Below are 18654 nucleotides of genomic sequence, written 5' to 3'. Positions count from 1 at the left end.
TGTTATGCAGTCCTGTGCCCAGCACTCTGTGTATTATGCAGACCTGTGCCATTTGAGAATAAAAAAAATATGTCCCCAGATCTAATTTAAAAAATCTGGTCACCTTACTGTAGATCCCCAACCTACCAACTCCCATAGTGCCCCCGACCTACCAAAATTGTCTGCAGTGCTCCCAGGCCTCCTGAGAACCCTTGGCTTCCCCCAGTGCCCCCATCCTGCTGTAGAGCCATCAACAGTGTCCTACAATACCGCTCAACCACCCATGGTGCCCTTCTATCTCCTACAGGGCACCTGTAGAGCCACCAGCCTCCAGAAGTGACCCAACTCCCTCCATAAACCTCATCTCCTACAGGGCCACCAGATCGCTGCAGAGACCCAATACCCCTCTCCATTCAGTTCAAAACAGAAATGCAAGGCAAAACATGTGGGTATACAGTATACAAATTATAAATACTTTTTTTTTTTTTTTTATAAGAGATCACACGAACCCTGTTCTCATCCGCATAAAGGGCTTAGAGAGGTGGGGGTGGGGACTGCAGGAAGAGCAATACAACAGTACACTGATCTTCCGAGTGAATGCCTGTGCAGGGAGGCTTGTTTGCACACATTTTTCCATTGGAGGACCGGCAGGCTGGTCCTAGCACAACCAGAAAACTGTCAACACTGAGATGGATGTACTTCCATGCCTAGTGTGGTCAGTTTGAAGTAGGAGGACTGGCAGGGACAGCAGGTATTTCACACAAAGGAAGAAATACAAAGAAAACAGGATACTTTTTAACACAAGTAAGTCGCACAATATACACATATCAGGGATATGAAATGTTGGGGTAGCATACACTTTTAAAGAGGAAGTAAACCCGTTTACAGATTTTTTTTTTTTAACATTTTTTTAAAGACAAAGGCATAATGAGCTAGTATGCATCGCATACTAGCTCATTATGAAGTACTTACCTAAAAACAAAGCCCCCTCAGTGCCGACAGGACGGCCGACATATTAGGCCTTCCTGCTTCCTGGATCTCGTTCTCCGGCCATCTGATTGGCCGGGGGCGCGATTACATCACTCCCGCGCATGCGCGCGGGAGCCGCCGTTCACAGCACTGGGATCTGAAGGAACGGCACGGGTGGCACGATGACGTCATCGGCTGCATGCACTGCAAATATCTCCTAAACGGTGCAAGTTTAGGAGATATTTATAGCACCTATAGGTAAGCCTAAAGGTAAATGTAAACAAAGTGGGTTTACAACCTCTTTAATGTATAACTAAAAGCAAAACTTTTTTTTTTTTTAGCTAGTGGAGAGGGATTAGAACACCTGTGAGGATTTTTATTGCTGTCTGTGCCCCTGTTAGGGAGTATAACCCTCTCTGTCTGTCATATTTACTGTTATCACCAAAAGAGAAAGTAAAGGAAAATCCCACATTTTTAGTTGTCCTCAGAACAGTTAGGCCTCATGTACACTGCAGCTGATAAATGGACGTTTAGGGGCAGTTCGGCGTTTTTTTTTCCGCACCCCCTGAACTCCCCTCTATGGTATCTTATCTGCCCATGTACACTCAGTAGTTTATAGTCATTTAGAGGCAGTTGAGGTTACAGGCATTTTTTTAAAAGCAGAAAAAGCTCGTTCAGGATTGTACGTTACCGGCATTTCAAACACCAAATGCTTGTAAATGCGGTAACCCACGTTTATGCGCGTTTGCGTTAATAAGGGGAAAACATTTCTGATACTTTTTGAAAATGTTGAAAAAATATGAATTTTACCACATGCTGTTGCCCGCATCGATGTATGAGTCCAGTTGCGATTACCTCAGGTCCTCTCACGCAATTTTCTACGTCTTCTGAACCTCACCAACATCAGGAGCATTTCCCCACACATGTTCATGATGGGATCCATAATGAAATCACAAAAAATAAGACCGCGATCTACAAGCACACTGCTCTCTCTTCTCCCACAGAATGGCTGAGATAGTTATTGGGTGGGATCAAAATCAAAATTTGACTAACCGCGCTCATGCAATGGTGTATAATACAATCGATTATAAGGCGTATTAAAATAAAGTGCCCAAAAGTATCAAAGTGATGTGTAAGTTCAAAGTGCTCTGTGCAAGGTGACTTGTGGTAAAACCACTACGCATCAAAGAAAGTGCATAATAGAAAATGGCGTGTAAGGCCCCTTTCACACTTGTGCGACTTCAAAGTCACGTCATTTTACAGCAATTTTGCCGCGACTTTGTTGCCGCGATTTTGATGCGAGTTTGACTGGGCTTGAATGTCTTTGGCCTTAAAACGCTTCAAAGTTGTGCAGGGACTACTTTGAAGTTGGTGCAACTTCAAGTCCCACAGATATGAATGGTACTCATTGGAAATAATGAACGACTTGTCATGCGATTTTGCTGTCCCAAATCGCATAACAAGTCGCACAAGTGTGAAAGGGGCCTTAATACCACTAAATATACAAAAAACGAAGTGCATAAATGTCCATTGACACCAAAAAGTGCTTCAATATGTGCAGTGCAATGTAGGGATCTTCTGTGGATTCTCTATTAATTAACCCGTGATTATGGTGCTCTTGTCCACCACCATTAGGTGAAAAACCTACTCATCAAATGTAGGTTTGGATCTCCCATATGGAATTTTGATGGAGGGCACCCTTATAGCAGATATAGAGAGGCCTTTTAAACTAGTGATCGACCGATATTGTTTTCTTAGTGAGAATACCAATATTTTGGTCATCGGATATCGGTATCGGCCGATATTTTCGGAAATTAAAAAAAAAATGTATTTTTTATTTTTCACAGGTACTGTTGTGGAGGGATCTGGGGGTCTTAGACCCCAAACCCCTCCTCTGCACTTAAAAGCATTCAAAACCCTAAGTTTGGCTGTTTTGAATGCTCGCATTTTTTTGAATTTGCTGCCGAGTACCCGGAAGTGATGTCATGACATCACTTCCTGTTTTTTTTACATGGAGACCCAATCAGAGCTGAATGCGGCTTTGATCGGGTCTTCTCTTCGGCGGCCACGCAGGTAGGATGACCGGCTCTCCTGGTGGGACGGGAGACCCAGGCGAGCCGCGGGAGGGGGGGGGGACGTCCCCTCCCGCTCCTTGTAATTACAGCCGAGCGGCTTCTCAGCCGCATCGTTTGTCATTACAAGACAGCCGACCGTCGGCTATGGACGCCGGTACCGGGGTGATGCCTCTAGCTGCAGGCATCACTCCGGTACAGCACTTTCCTGAAATATCGGCAATATCGGTAACCTCAGGGGCCGATTCCAATATATCATGGAAAGTGCAGATCGGCCCCGTCAATAATTGGTCGATCCCTAATTTAAACGATCCACTCCAATCACGCTCCCCAAAACAATGTACCATACTCAGAGGGAACAGAACAGAAAGCCTTCCATAGTGTAGTATTTTGTAGGTTTATTAAAAGCGCAAAAAGATAAAATACACTTACAGTGTTACGAATGAATATGAGCTCTGTTAAAATGCAGGGACGCCGATTGCGCTCCACCTGCGCTCCACCTGGCGGAAGTGACTGAAATAGTTATTAGTTTGCTTGTTTTTCATGCATTGTGGGCATTTGGAAGAGTCTCCTGAGGTTATCTTTAAAATACGCTTCTACCCTCAAATGCTCATAACTGCTGTTAAACTCGCATAAACTCGGTACGTAAAAGCTGTAAAATGGACGTTTTCCACCATCGGTTTCCAGCGTTCAGAAAAGTTTTCACCTGCCCTATGTACATGAGCCCTATAAGAGGGTATATATTCCAATCAGGTCACTAGTTCTGGTGACAACTTCCTTATTTTGGAGGGATTTCCTTTTACTTCCTGTTTTGGCTATGGGACAGAAAGTGAAGGGAATCTCCCCAATAGGAGGCAGATATGGGCAAAAAAAAAAAAAGAAAATTTTGTTTTTAGTTCTACTTTACGAAGATAAAACCTCATTAGGCTTTAGAACCACTTAACTATTGTTTCTACATTATATTACTCCTACAATTTAATTTTTTTTTGTATTTTTATGTATTAAGATTCAAATTGATTATTCTGTGGATATTTTTCCTCTTGCATCTTTTTTTTTGCACCTTTCCATTCTGTAAATGTTACATATTTTTTTTTAATTAGTTAGTGTTTTTTTTTTTTATTATTAAGCTTTGCTAAAAGTGACACCCATCGCATTTGTGCTATAGTAATTATTTTCTAAGAATATAAATGGCAAATCCTATATCTTTTTAATCAGCATGGTGACAATCAAGCTTAAAGTCTGGACTATAATCATAGTATTGTTTTCAAGTTTTATTTAATAATTGTAGAGTATATATTTAAAGCGTTAAAAGATGCAAATTTGATTTCTTGCAGCTTTTTGTTGATTGGGTACTACATGGAACTTGCTGTAATATAAGATGACGGATCAACAGAACAACAACAGCATCTCGGCAAATCCTTTCGCTGCATTGTTTGGGTCTCTTGCGGAAGCTCGTCAGTTTGCAGCTGGACAGAAGCAGCAGCTCAGAGACCAAACAGGTAATTATTTTGTCAAAAGTAAATACAAGCTATACCAAATCTGATCATGTGACCGTGCTCAAAAATTCAGACTTCTGCTGTAAAATAAGTGAAAAAAAAATTACATTGGGCCAATTTGACATGCGATTTGACATGTCAAATCGCATGCCAAATCTGAGCCTATTGCCGACGCCGCACCGATTCTCAAAAGTATTTCCTGCTCTACTTTTGGCGACTTTGGGGGCGATTTCAATAGACATCTGTGCATGAACCTGCACAGATGTCTCTCAAATCGCCCCCGAAGTCCAACTGAAATGCCGGTTTGAACTCATGCGATTTCAAACCCGCCCTCAGTCTGAACGCGGGCTAAGGCTTCCTTCACGCGGGTGTTTCAGCAGCATTTATCAGCAGATTCCAGCTGCATGTATCTGCAGATTCCAGCGGCATGTATCTGCAGATTCCAGCGGCATGTATCGGCAGATTCCAGCGGCATGTATCGGCAGATTCCAGCGGCATGTATCGGCAGATTCCAGCGGCATGCATCGGCAGATTCCAGCGGCATGCATCGGCAGATTCCAGCGGCATGCATCGGCAGATTCCAGCGGCATGCATCGGCAGATTCCAGCGGCATGCATCGGCAGATTCCAGCGGCATGCATCGGCAGATTCCAGCGGCATGCATCGGCAGATTCCAGCGGCATGCATCGGCAGATTCCAGCGGCATGCATCGGCAGATTCCAGCGGCATGCATCGGCAGATTCCAGCGGCATGCATCGGCAGATTCTTGCAGCTGTAATGACAGGTGCATGCAAATAGCGTTTACCAATCAGACTGTATAAAATAATGACAAGCTGACAGCAGCCATCACTATGTGGATGAAGGCGCACACCAAATGGTTTACCTGCAGTTAGGAACAAATGTCAATCAGATCCATCCAGGCTCAGACATCTATCGTTAATCACACCCCATGGTGTGCGGCTACATGTGAACAGTGATGGCCGTTGTCAGCCTGTCATTACTTTATACAGAGCATTCGCATGCACCTGTCATTCCAGGCCTAAACCTAATGGATTGGAAGTAGCCTGATGTAAAAAGACGCAATTCCATTTTCATCTGGTCTCCAATAAATAAAACGTGGGACTGGAAAGGTCAGCTTACAGAAAAAAAACTGAACAAATATTATACCCTTCCCATTCTGTTGTGATCACTAATCCTCTGCTGAATGGAGAAGATGCGATTCGTGTGAAAGGACTCAAAGCCACAAGTCATGTTGCATGAGTGTAATTTATTTATTGGATCTCACTTATAAGTGTAATTGCAGAATTTTCATTATTAAGCATTTATTTAAATTGACCTTTATTATACTAAACCATGACATACTCTAACTTGAAACTCCATGCAAACCTCTAAATACACAATTAAATTATGTACAGTATATGATTTCTGTTTACCTGGAAAAAGTATTTACATTTTTGTACAGTAAGTCTTGTGATTTATGCACAACTGCCATTAGTTAGTCTTATGCAGTGTTCATTTTGGCAACAAATTTTGATTTAGTTTTAGTCATAGTCTTTTGACTAAAATGCCATTTTAGTTTTAGTCATATTTTAGTCATCTGAATTGTGTTAGTCATATTTTAGTCAACTAAAATCTCTAGTACATATTAGTCGACTAAAATCTCACATTTTAGTCAATTACAAATCTAATGGGTTTAGATAAATTGCAATACATTATTTAAACATTTCTCTAGAATTTCCAACTAATTATATACTCCTGGAGTAAAAATCTAATATGATATTATTTATGGTATTAAGATTTGAACATGCACTACAGACACAAATCTAGCTATTGTGATATATAACGTCTTTATAAATAAAACCAAAATTGCTTTTTGACAAACAGAAGTGCAACTTTAAAAAAAAAAAAAAAAACTAAACTCTATTGGCTGTATTGTCATTGCACATATTAGCTGAATATATTACCAACATTAATTATTAAGAAAAAATATAAGAAATGCCTTTTTCTTAATTGTTTCTCTTTCAGCAGCTTAGTAGATGCCTTTTACTTATGCGGTAGTAGTGCAATACATGTTTAATCTTCAATGTGTTATTATTACAGGCTCTGGATGGAATTGTGTTGCCGATTTAGAAATGGCCAGCAGAGTAGTGTTAATTTTGATGTCCATTTTCGATTTAGTTTTAGTCCTAGTCTTTTGACTAAAATGTCATTTTAGTTTTAGTCCTATTTTATTCTTATAACTAAAATGCAATTTTAGTCGTATTTTAGTCATCTTAATTGTTTTAGTCGTATTTTAGTCGACTAAAATAGTGTTAATTTAGTAGACGAAAATATTTTAGTCGACGAAATTAACGCTGGTCTTATGTTCTCACAGAGAGACTGTGGTTTAAAAGGTGCATTGCATTTTTCAAATCGTGGGGGTGGGGGGGGGGGTCGGGGGGGGTGGGCATTGCTTGAAGTTGTCCAAAATGCAGCTTGATCTAGGTGGAGTTAGGGGTAGCCTTTTAAAGAGATCCTGTCCTCAGATTATTTATTACAACAACAATGTTCCCATAAGAATATATACATATAATATATATATGAAAACATTCCCCTCTGGATGATCTATGTACAGTGCAGGGATTTTAACAAACTTTGTTGCTGATTCCTACCTTTTGTTATTCTGAAGAAATTGCTGTGTGTTTCCCTGTGCCCATGTGCTAAGTGAGTCCAATGGGAGTGAATTCATAATTATCAACCAGCTGCTGCACCTGCAGGGCTCTAATGAGAAAAATTGTAGGGTCTGCATCCTTTTAGACGTTATTTCCTATTGGGAGTATCTCACCAAAAATGAAATTTTTGTTGCGGGGATGCCTGGAATTTGAATGGTATTTTAGTGCAGACTTCTGGGAAAATCAGTGAGCCAATCACACAAGCAGGAAATTGCATATCTGGGGGGGGCGTTCTGTACAGGTTCTGTCTACAGAACAGCTCCAGGTAGCCATATTGTATTGCATTTTACAGAAAATTACAGAGCTGAAGATTGAAAAGGAAATCTAAATTGAATAACAATCAATTACAATATGACTATACGCTATATTATTTGTTTTTATTTGCCATTTTTTTCTCATGTAAGTGGAGTTGCCCTTTAAATGCACATACAATTTATGGGAAGTTTATTGTTGTAATAAAGGATTTTATGATGGGGTCTCTTTAAAGTGGTTGTACACCCAAACAAAAAAAAAAAAAAAACCTGCAAGACAAAGGCATAATGAGCTAGTATGCATCGCATACTAGCTCATTATGTATTACTTACCTTAGAACGAAGCCCCGACACGGACCCCCGGACATCGCTGCGGGCGCTGCCATGATCCCTCGGCGTCTCTTCCGGGTTCGGAGGGAGTGATTTTCTGGCAAGCTCCCGGCAAGCAAAACTGAAGGTCCCCACGGACCTTCAGAGCGCATGCGCCGCTCGCGTCAGCGGCTGCATGCACTGCAAATATCTCCTAAACCGTGCCGGTTTAGGAGATATTATTTGTACCTACAGTTAAGCCTTATTATAGGCTTACCTGTAGGTAAAAGTGTCAAAAAGTGGGATACTACCGCTTTAAGAGGCTGTCCAAGTCCTGCCTAGATCACGCCACATTCAGGACAGTGTTTATTTTCCATTATACATGTATTGATCCTGACATTTGTTTCCTTTCCCACATTCATTGTTATAAATAACCTCAGCCATTTCAGTAGGATTTTATGGTAACCAAGAATCTGTTCTACATTTTATAGAGGATGCGGGCGAGAGTCTCGATGATTCAGACAATAGTGTTTCAGAGAGCCTGGATGACTGTGATGATTCTGTGGCAGAAATAAGCCGATCGTTTCGATCCCAGCAAGAAATATGTGAACAGCTGAACATCAATCATATGATTCAGAGAATTTTCCTTATTACATTGGATAATAGTGAGTATGAGGTTGTCCACAGTAAGTGGTTTTTTTTTTATAAATGTTTTCACATAAGATTTACACAGCTTTCACCTGAGATTTACACATTTTGTGATTGTATTTAGTTAGAAAAAAACATGTGAATCCTGGGTGAAACGCCCAAGTGTAAGCCTATTTATATGACTTGTGGGCAACTTCTCAACCAGCTAGTCTTTCATAAAAAAGATCATTGAGTAGCCAGTAGTAACCTAAACTTCTTTTTGGTGCAGCACCATGGCTTTGTGGCTAGCACTTATGTCTTGTAACACCTGAATCCTTGGTCCAAAACCCGGACACTACCTGCATTGATTTTGCCTGTCCTTCCTGTGTTCCTTGCTTACTCCGATTTCCTGCCACAATCTAAAAACACACTGCTGGTTAAATATAAAAAATAGAAAATAGCACCTCTAAATACATTATTTCTACTAGGGATTCTAGTCAGTGAGCAGCTGCCATCAACTTTATAGTGAAAATCACCCAAAAAATGTGTGTATACCCTGTGTTGGGGCGCTAGCTTAACCACTTGCCGACTGCCGCAAGTACATATACTGCGGTGGTCAGCCCCTCACAGGCAAAGTGACGTATGGGTACGTCACTAGCCTGTATGGCTCTGGGGAGTGAGCGCGCGCCGCCGGAGGCACTCGCGATCGTCCCTTAGAGCGGGAGAAAGGCAGGCGGCTAATGTAAACAAGCCACCTGTCATTCTCCCCTGTGTAAGAATAGTGATCATACGGTTCTACTATGTAGTAGTGGGGTGTTTTTTTTACCTTCATGCAGAGAATACATTAATGTAAACAACATTTAGACTTTACTTTATGATTAGCTAAGCCTGCCAATCCCCCCCCCCTTTTCTTCCCTAGCCATTGTGACTCCGGACGACCAGTTTTGCCAAGTAAAATGTAATGTACAGGTTGATATATCCTGGTAATCACTGATGCTGCTCTTTATGTTTTGCAATGTAGACAAAGCAATGTTTACACTGGCCTGGGTAACAGCTCTCAAAGTACAGGTAATGAAAGGACAAAAGTAAAAGGTTATACACTAAATTACCAAAAGTATTGGGGCACCTGCTTTTAGACACACATGAGCTTTAATGGCATCCCAGTCTTAGTAGGGTTCAACATTGAGTTGGCCCACCCTTTGCAGCTATAACAGCTTCAACTCTTCTGGGAAGGCTGTCTACAAGGTTTAGGAGTGTGTCTATAGGAATGTTTGACCATTCTTACAGAAGCGCATTTGTGAAGTCAGGCACTCATGTGGACAAGAAGGCCTGGCTTGCATTCTCCACTCTAATTCATCCCAAAGGTGTTTTATCGGGTTGAGGTCAGGACTCTCTGCGGGCCAGTCAAGTTCCTCCAACCCCAAACTGTTCCCACAAAGTTGGGAGCATGAAATTGTCCAAAATGTCCTGGTATGTTGATGACTTAAGAGTTCCCTTCACTGGAACTAAGGAGCCAAGCCCAACCCCTGAAAAACCACCCCACACCAAAATCCCCTTTCCACCAAATGATTTGGACCAGTGCACAAAGTCCATAAAGTCCATAAAGACATGGATGATTGAGTTTGGGGTGGAGCCACTTGACTGGCCTGCACAGATTCCTGACCTCAACCCGATAGAACACATTTGGGATGAAATAGAGCGGAGACTACGAGCCAGGCCTTCTTGTCCACATCAGTGCCTGACCTCACAAATGCGCTTCTGGAAGAATGGTCAAACATTCCCATAGACACTCCTAAACCTTGTTGGCAGCCTTCGCAGAAGAGTTGAAGCTGTTATAGCTGCAAAGTGTGGGCCAACTCAATATTGAACCCTACGGACTAAGACTGGGATGGCATTAAAGTCCATGTGTGTGTAAAGGCAGGCATCCCAATACCTTTGGCAATATAGTGTATCTGTCAATATGCATACCGTCACTGAATATATCAACAAAGCTGATTTTTTTTTTTTTTTTTTTTTCTTTTTTTAATTACAGTTATGCTTTAAAAAGTATTATTTTAAAACCTCTGACAGCGTTGTACAAACAAATGGGATAAGAGGGAGATAAGTCAAAACTTTGGTTTGTAAGTGTAAATTTCAGTATGAGCTACTGAGCTCTGCTAACAATAGACTTTTTTGCAAGAGATTAAGAAAATTTGGAAAGCATCTGAATTGGAACCAAAAGCCTCTCCTGTGTTCTAAAAATGAGAAAACATTATGCAGTATTTCATGTTTATCTGACTAAAAAAAAAATTCCAAATGTTATTTTAGAGCCGACCAAATTGTTAAAATGATAGAAAAATATATGCAAGACCATTATACATTTCTGTTTAAAAGCTTCTCATGGCAACTCAGTTAGTGATTAGATGGGCAAATTGGCACAATATGCGCACAACTGTAAATCAGGACAGAAGCTCCCTCTGTTCCATCATGTGCAGAGGAAGCCGGGTCATTTTTCTCCTGCGGTGTAGCGGCTTCCCTGGCTGACAAACCGTATTAATGGAGGAACTTCAGGTCAGGATGTTCTGGTCCCCAAGGGGACTCCTAACGTTTATTATGGTGATCTGGCTTTGTCCAACCTGTTCTCCTTTATATTTATATATACTTGACTTAATCTCTTTTCTAGGTGACCCCAGTATGAAAAGTGGTAATGGAATTCCTCTGCGCTGTGTGTACCTGGAAGAATTGGGTTCTGAACTGGATGGGCAGGATTGGTTGGACATGGACAATATTGAACAGGTATAACGCAGTGGAGAATTCTTTATTTTACAATAAGTTGGTATAGATCATGGGTCTTCAAACTATGGCACTCCAGATGTTCAGGAACTACAATTCCCATCATGCCTAGTCATGTTTGTGAATGTCAGAGTTTTACAATGCCTCATGGGATATGTAGTTCCTCAACAGCTGGAGGGCTGTAGTTTGAGGATCCCAGGTATAGATGTACATATTGCATTAGGAGGCTAGGCTGATCTGTGAGAGTATTTTGTCTTCATGTTATTTTTCTAGATATGTTACTATTTTGTTGCATTTGTTGTAGGCTCTGTTTACTCGCCTTCTTCTGCCTGAGCCGGGGAAATATATGATATGTATGACAACTTCTGGAGGACCAAACCTTTCTGCAGAGAGAGATGCTGGAGAAAAACACATCCTTCCCTTCCTGTTTTCCTGTTTCCAGAGAGCCAAGAAGGAGGTGAACATTTAGCCAAGCCATAAGGATTTATTCATCAATCTTTAAGTCTCTCCAAAAGGAGAAAGGACTTCTGGGTAAATGCCATTTATTACATGGCAAGCCTGTTAGTAACTCACCCTTTGTGTGTTTAAAGCATTGCACATTCTCTGCTAACTCATGACATCCAACTGTGGCCAGTTTTGTTTCGGCCTACTTTGCCTTATTAGTATATGACTAGTAATTCTGGTCAGCATGCGAAGCACCACGGAAGTGACTTCACTGTAGTACTATGTACTGGTAGGAAGGCGTTTAAGAAACCAAACAGGATAAAAATAAGAGAGCTGTCACTGCTGACTTGTTGTCCAGGCTGTCATTCTTATTATTCCTTTATTAACCACTTGCCGACCGCCTATATGCGGTCAGCCCCGGCCAGGCAAAGTGACGTACCGGTACGTCACTAGCCTGTCACTGGCTTGTGAGCCAATAGCGGGCGAGCGCACGCCCGCTGAGGCGCGCGCCTGCCCCGGCTCGTTCCCTAACAAGTCAGTGCGTGTGAAGGGAGAAAGGCAGGCGGCTAATGTAAACAAGCCGCCTGTCATTCTCTCCTGTGTAAAAATGGAGATCAGACGGTTATACTATGTAGGACCGTTGATCTCTGTTTTTACACTAGTAGCCATGTCCAATCACAGTTAGAAACATGCCCCTACGACACACTGAACCCCTCCCTCTCCAATACAGTTAACCCCTTCCCTGCCAGTGTCCTTTTTACAGTAACAGTGCATATGTATAGCACTGATTACTGCAGTAATGTCACTGGTAACCCCAAAAATGTCAGTCAAGGGTCCGATCTGTCCGCCGCAATGTCGCAGTCCCGCAAAAAAAATCACAGATCGCCGCCATTATTCGTTAAAACACCAAAAATGAGAAAAATCTTTCCCTTTGTTAGTAAACGTGATAACTTTTGCGCAAACCAATCAAAATACGCTTTTTGCAATTTTGTTTTACCAAACATATGTAGCATAAAACAAATTGGCCGAAAATGTTAAAAAATTTTGATTTTTTACATTTTTTTTGGGGAATTTCATATAAAAAAAATGTGAAAAATATTGTTATTTTTGCAAAATTGACGCTTATTTTCTGTTTATAGTGCATGATCAAAAATCGCACAGGTGATCAAATACCACCAAAAGAAAGCTCTGTTTGTGGGAAAAACAAAGGACGTCAAATTTGTTTAGGTACGGCGTCGCACGACCGCGCAATTGTCTGTTAAAGTCACGCAGTAAAAAATCGCAGAAAACCCCCTGGTCAGGAAGGGGGTAAAATCTTCCGGGGCTTAAGTAGTTAATGGACAATTCTGATCATCTGGAACAAGCGTGTGCATTATTGTGTCTGGATATGAATTTACATTTTCTGAGATTGTGACTTACTAAATACTGAAGCAAGGAGAAGGAATAAACAGTAGAGGATGTCAGCGCTGCTCCTATAAACGAACTCCAAATATATAATTTGTGCACAAATATATCAACTTATACACATATATACTGTGCTAAAGTGCTAGGTGCCAAAAAGTGCCATAAAAATATATATAATATTCTGTGCAAAACGAAGCGTCCATATAACAATCCATAAAGTGCTGCTGCTGTGCTTCAAAGAAGGACCAATCCGTGCTCCGTGGTGAACAATCCTTGCTCCCCTTTATGTCCCCACTCACCAGAGCATAGATGGGTACTGCAATATGGTTGAATAATGAATCCCCCACAGGGGTATAAGCAATCATCCACAGAAGTCATTATCAGGATCTGTATCTTTAACCACCTCAATACTGGGCACTTAAACCCCCTTCCTTCCCAGACCAATTTTCAGCTTCTAGCGCTGTTTCATTTTGAATGACAATTGCGCGGTCATGCAACATTGTACCTAAACCAAATTTGTGTCATTTTTTCCCCACAAATAGAGCTTTCTTTTGGTGGTATTTGATCACCGCCAGGTTTTTTCTTTTTTGGTGCACAAATAAAAAAAGAAGGAAAAGTTTGAAAAAAAAAAAAAAGTTTTTTTGTTTAGGTTATAAAATTTTGTAAATGGATACGTTTTTTCCTGCACTGATGAGCACTGATGACGCCGCACTGACAGGCACTGATGAGGAGACACTGATGGGGTGGCACTGATGGGGTGGCACTGATATGCAGCACTGATGGGCACTGATAGGTAGCACTGATATGCAGCACTGATGGGCACTGATATGTGGCACTGATAGATAGCACTGATATGCAGCACTGGTGGGCACTGATAGGCAGCACTGATGGGCACTGATAGGCAGCACTGATGGGCACTGATAGGCAGCACTGATGGGCACTGATCGGCGGCACTGATGGGCACTGATGGGCACTGATAGGCGGCACTGATGGGTGGCACTGATGGGCGGCACTGATCGGCACTGATGGGGGGCACTGATGGGCACTGATAGGCAGCACTGGTAGGCAATAATGGGCACTGGTGGGCGGCACTGATAGATGGCAATAACGGGCACTGGTGGGCAGCACTGATAGATGGCATTGGTGGGCAGCACTGATAGGGGGGCACCACTGGCAGGCTCTCTGAGCCCTGTTTCCCATCCCTGGTGGCCATGGTGGGCATCCCTGGTGGTCATGGGTGGGCATCCCTGGTGGCTCTAGTGGCATCCCCTCCCCCCAGGGCTGCACTGGTAATCAATCATCTGATTACCAGCACAGACCCCCCCCCTGTGATCAGAGAGTAATTAGAAATACTCACTGATCACCCCGGCTGCAGAAACGATCCTCTGATCTTCTCCTCACTGACAGGATCTGTCAGGAGGAGAAGAGATCGAAGCCGTTACAACGGCTGTATTGACATTACATGACGGCTGTGATTGGTCACAGCCGTCATGTGATCAGGAGGGCCAATCACAGGGCCCTCCTGCCGAGTCTCGTTGCTCTGTGTCCTAGGGACACAGGCACATCGAGATCGCGCCGCTGCACGTGCCCGCGGCGGCGCGATCTCTCTCCTTTTGAAGGACGTTCCGGAACGTCCATTCAGAAGGAGGAAGCTCCCACCCGGCCGTATATGTACTATGGCCCGGGTGGGAGGTAGTTAAGCACTCTCCTCCAACGACATACGTGAAATGGATACTCTCCATAGTGTAAATATGTTTAAACTTTATTGAAAAAATTTACAATATCCACTTACATATAAGAAACCGCTATTCCTCTATCATTCACTCGGGACCGGTGGTTAGCTGAGTGCGGCGCGCGTTCCGCCGGACGGAAATGACGCCAGACGCTAGTACCTTGCTTTACGCGTTTCGCCCCTCCCACTGGGCGTCATCGGAAGTGTTTTTCTACGAGGAACAAATACGGCCACAATCACCGTAAGTACGCGAAGTACAAAAATCCCAATATGGTCCACAAGGTGGTGACCTGACTTCTCTCAGATGGAACGCACAGACAGGAGCTGCAAGGAGAAGGACTGCATCTTCCAAAAGAAGTCAGCATTGGCAGCTCTTACATTTCTGTTCTGACAGGTTGCCAGTAGGGTGGCTATCACTTTAAGAAAATCTAAGGCTGCTAGCAGGTAGAAAGTGAGGACCCCTAAAGTCAAAATGTTTCATTGCTCCTTCTGTGCTGGAACGGCATTCTGAATGGGCTTCCAAGTAGTATCAGAGCATGCCCGCTTTTTCACAGAATGCATACATTTTAGTTGGTCCATCAATATAATGTATGCAAAGGGGGCAGGCAAGCTCTGGTACTGCTAAGAAGTGTCAGAGCTTTGCCTGACATTGGAGCATAGAAGGAAAAATGAAAGCTTATACAAGGTGTACAGGTGTCTTCATATTATACCTGATAGCAGCTTTATTGATTTCTAAGTGAATGAGTGGCTTTAAGCAATGCTACGTAGCACTCCAGTGAAGTTATTTCCTTTTGGAGAGACTTATTTGCTTTTCCCTGCTTGTACTTAGCTGCTCAGTGAAGTTATTTCTTGCTCATCATTTTTGCACGATGCTTTCACCTTGTAATGTATTTCCTCTTATACTTTCTAACGTGATACAGTACAATAGGTATATGCTCTGCCTACAAAATAATTGACGCAACAAATGTTTATTTCTTCCCTCAATGTTGTACCCTCCCAAACATGATCTGGCCAATGAGTTACTTGTATCTTTGTTACTATCTTTTACTTGTCTGTGCAGGTGACGAAGGTTCCAGAGAATCTTCTGCCATATGCAGTGCGTTGCAAGGCTCTGGCGGTTTCAAATGCACGTACTCTTCTACTGACCCCAGAGATCTATCAGGGACAAGATGTTCCAGCGCAAGTGATAGACTTGATGCTTGAGGGATTACAAGGGGCAAGTGAGTACTATTGTCTGAAAAAACATTGATAGAAAAAAAAAAAATGGATGCATGTATGATTTTATTATGCATCTGTGTTAAAGCCTAATGCTGGCCATACACGCACAGAATTTCGGCCGTTTGCAGACTGAACGATTATTCGTTGGTCGAAAGCGAATTGGCCACTAACTTACAGAATAAACTCTTTTACATAATCGTTTTCATGATCATAATGATCATTCGATAACATGCACAATACGAGTCAGAATATTATTTTCGTTTCAATTTTACCATACATGTACAAACTTTCGTAGAAACGATAAAAGTTTTCACTATGGATCCATCGACATTAGCCGGGCACACGATCAAAATCGTTGGTAAACTTGTGTTCACTAACGGCCCGATTTTCGAAGGATCTTTCCTAAAACGACCATTTTCGGCCGAAATTCTGTGCGTGTATGGCCAGCATAAGGCTGCTTCCACACTGCTTCACTATAAAAATGCATATGTCTTTTTGCTGAATTTCCAGCATGCTTTGCTGTGCAACCGCAGGTGTGTGTTTGATGCGTTTTTGCTACGTTTTTCATATTTTTTCCATTAATTTCAATGGGAAGGTTTGGATTTGGTGCCAGTTTTTGCATGCAGGACCTATTAAAAGTGCAACTGACTGGTGTGAAGAGTTCTATTGGAGTTAATGGTCATGCATTATTTTTTTGGTAAGGCAAAAATGGAAGAAAAACTGATCTGTGTGAAAGGGCTCTTAAATGGAAAAACAAAAATCAGCACAAGGGACATTACTTGTAGTCAACAGGATGTGTCCCTTGTTCTGCTGGCTCCTGCATTAGCTGAAATCTTTCTCCTCTGATCCCCACCTATAGCTGACACCATAATCTTCAGGTGTGGCTGGGTTAATAGAGCCAAAGGACCTGTCATATGTTCTCAAGACTGCCAACTATGCTCCTGTCATGAGTTCATCAGCTCTGTTAACCCCCACCACAATCTTCCAGTGGTGATGGGGGTTAATAGTGCTTAAGGAACCTGTCATATGCTCCCATAAGGAGTGCCGACTATGCCCCTGTTACAGGTCCATCGGCTCTATTAACCCCCCCCCCGCTGCTTTGGAAGATTACAGCAAGGGTATTTTAGCTAATTGCTAGTGCAGGAGCCAGCAGCACAAGAGACACTACCTACTGACTGTAAGTAATGTCCTTTGTGCTGATGTTTTGTTTTTTCATTTGTGACTAAGCGTAGACTTTAAAGCGGTAGTAAATGTCTGAAAAAATAAAATGATAATGTTCCTCCTGCAAGGTAATATCCTAATGTTCTAGTATACACCACATACTAGCACATTATGAAAGACTTACATCTGGAAAGTATTCACAGTGCTTCACTTTTTCCACATTTTGCCTTTGTTACAGCCTAAAATGGAATAAATTCATTATTTTCCTCAAAACTCTACAAACAATACCCCATAATGACAAAGTGAAAGAAGTGTGTTTAAAATCTTTTTCAATTTATTTAAATTAAAAAACAAAAAAAATCCAATGTCCATAAGTATTCACAGCCTTTGCTCAATACTTTGTTGAAGCATCTTTGGCACCAATTACAGCCTCAAGTCTTTTTGAGTATGATGCTACAAGCTTGGCACACCTATTTTTGGGCAGTTTCTCCCATTCTTCTTTGCAGAATCTCTCAAGTTCCATCAGGTTAGATGGGAAGCGTAGGTGCACAGCCATTTTCAGATCTCTCCAGAGTTCAATCGGGTTCAAGTCTCCATTAGCCACTCCTTTATTATCTTGGCTGTGTGCTAAGGGTCATTGTTCTTTTGGAAGATGAACCTTTGACGCCGTCTGAGGTCCAGACTGCTCTGGAGCAGGTTTTCATCAAGGATGTCTCTGTACATTGACGTACTCCTTTTTCCCTCGATCCTAACTAGCCTCCTAGTTCCTGCTGCCACCACCATGCTTCCCTGTATGGATGGTATTGGCCAGGTGATGAGCGGTGCCTGGTTTCCTCCAGACATGACGCTTGCCCTTCAGGCCAAAGAGTTCAATCTTTGCTTCATCAGACCAGAGAATTTTGTTTCTCATGGTCTGAAAGTCCTTCAGGCAAACTCCAGGTGGGCTGTCATGTGCCTTTCCGGAGGAGTGGCTTCCGTCTGGCCACTCTACTATACAGGCCTGATTGGTGGAGTGCTGCAGAGATGGTTGTTCTTCTGGAAGGTTCACCTCTCTCCACAGAAAAACGCTGAAGCTCTGTCAGAGTGACTATCGGGTTCTTGGTCACCTCCCTGACTAAGGCCCTTCTTCCCTCATTGCTCACTTTGGCCAGGCGGCCCGCACTAGGAAGAGTCCTGGTGGTTCCAAACTTCTTCCATTTACGGATGATGGAGACCACTGTGCTCAATGGGACCTTCGATGCTGCAGAAATTTGTCTGTACGGTGACGTCACTGGCTGCCAAGCAAGCGAATAACTCCTAAAAGGTGCACGTTTTGGAAAGATTTATTTTACCTACAGGTAGGTTTTATTATAAACTTACCTGTAGGTAAAAATCAGAAAGCCGAGTTTACTACCAATTTAGGAATGTAGTTTTATATTTTCATTCTGATCATGGTGCTTTGTAATAATATGGGTTAGTAAAATTATTTTGGACTTTTAGGGTGAATGGTGAGACTTAGAGATGTAACAAA

General features: G+C 42.3%; 1 protein-coding gene across 1 annotated transcript in view; it reads left to right on the top strand.

Annotated features, from left to right (window-relative positions):
* The window catches only part of UBE4A (ubiquitination factor E4A), a 72732-nt gene that overhangs the window by 3920 nt on the left and 50158 nt on the right, over positions 1 to 18654 (top strand). The window contains exons 2-6 of the mRNA XM_082273406.1: positions 4355 to 4519; positions 8278 to 8451; positions 11076 to 11188; positions 11490 to 11642; positions 15826 to 15985. Of these exons, the coding sequence (XP_082129532.1) occupies positions 4399 to 4519; positions 8278 to 8451; positions 11076 to 11188; positions 11490 to 11642; positions 15826 to 15985 (721 nt within the window). The 5' untranslated portion in view covers positions 4355 to 4398. The remainder of the gene's footprint in view (positions 1 to 4354; positions 4520 to 8277; positions 8452 to 11075; positions 11189 to 11489; positions 11643 to 15825; positions 15986 to 18654) is intronic.

This window comes from Pelophylax lessonae, assembly GCF_965119305.1.
Source record: "Pelophylax lessonae genome assembly, chromosome: 12".
Taxonomy (NCBI): Eukaryota; Metazoa; Chordata; class Amphibia; order Anura; family Ranidae; genus Pelophylax; species Pelophylax lessonae.
Note: the sequence above shows the minus strand (reverse complement) of the source record. Positions and strands in the feature narration are given on the sequence as shown.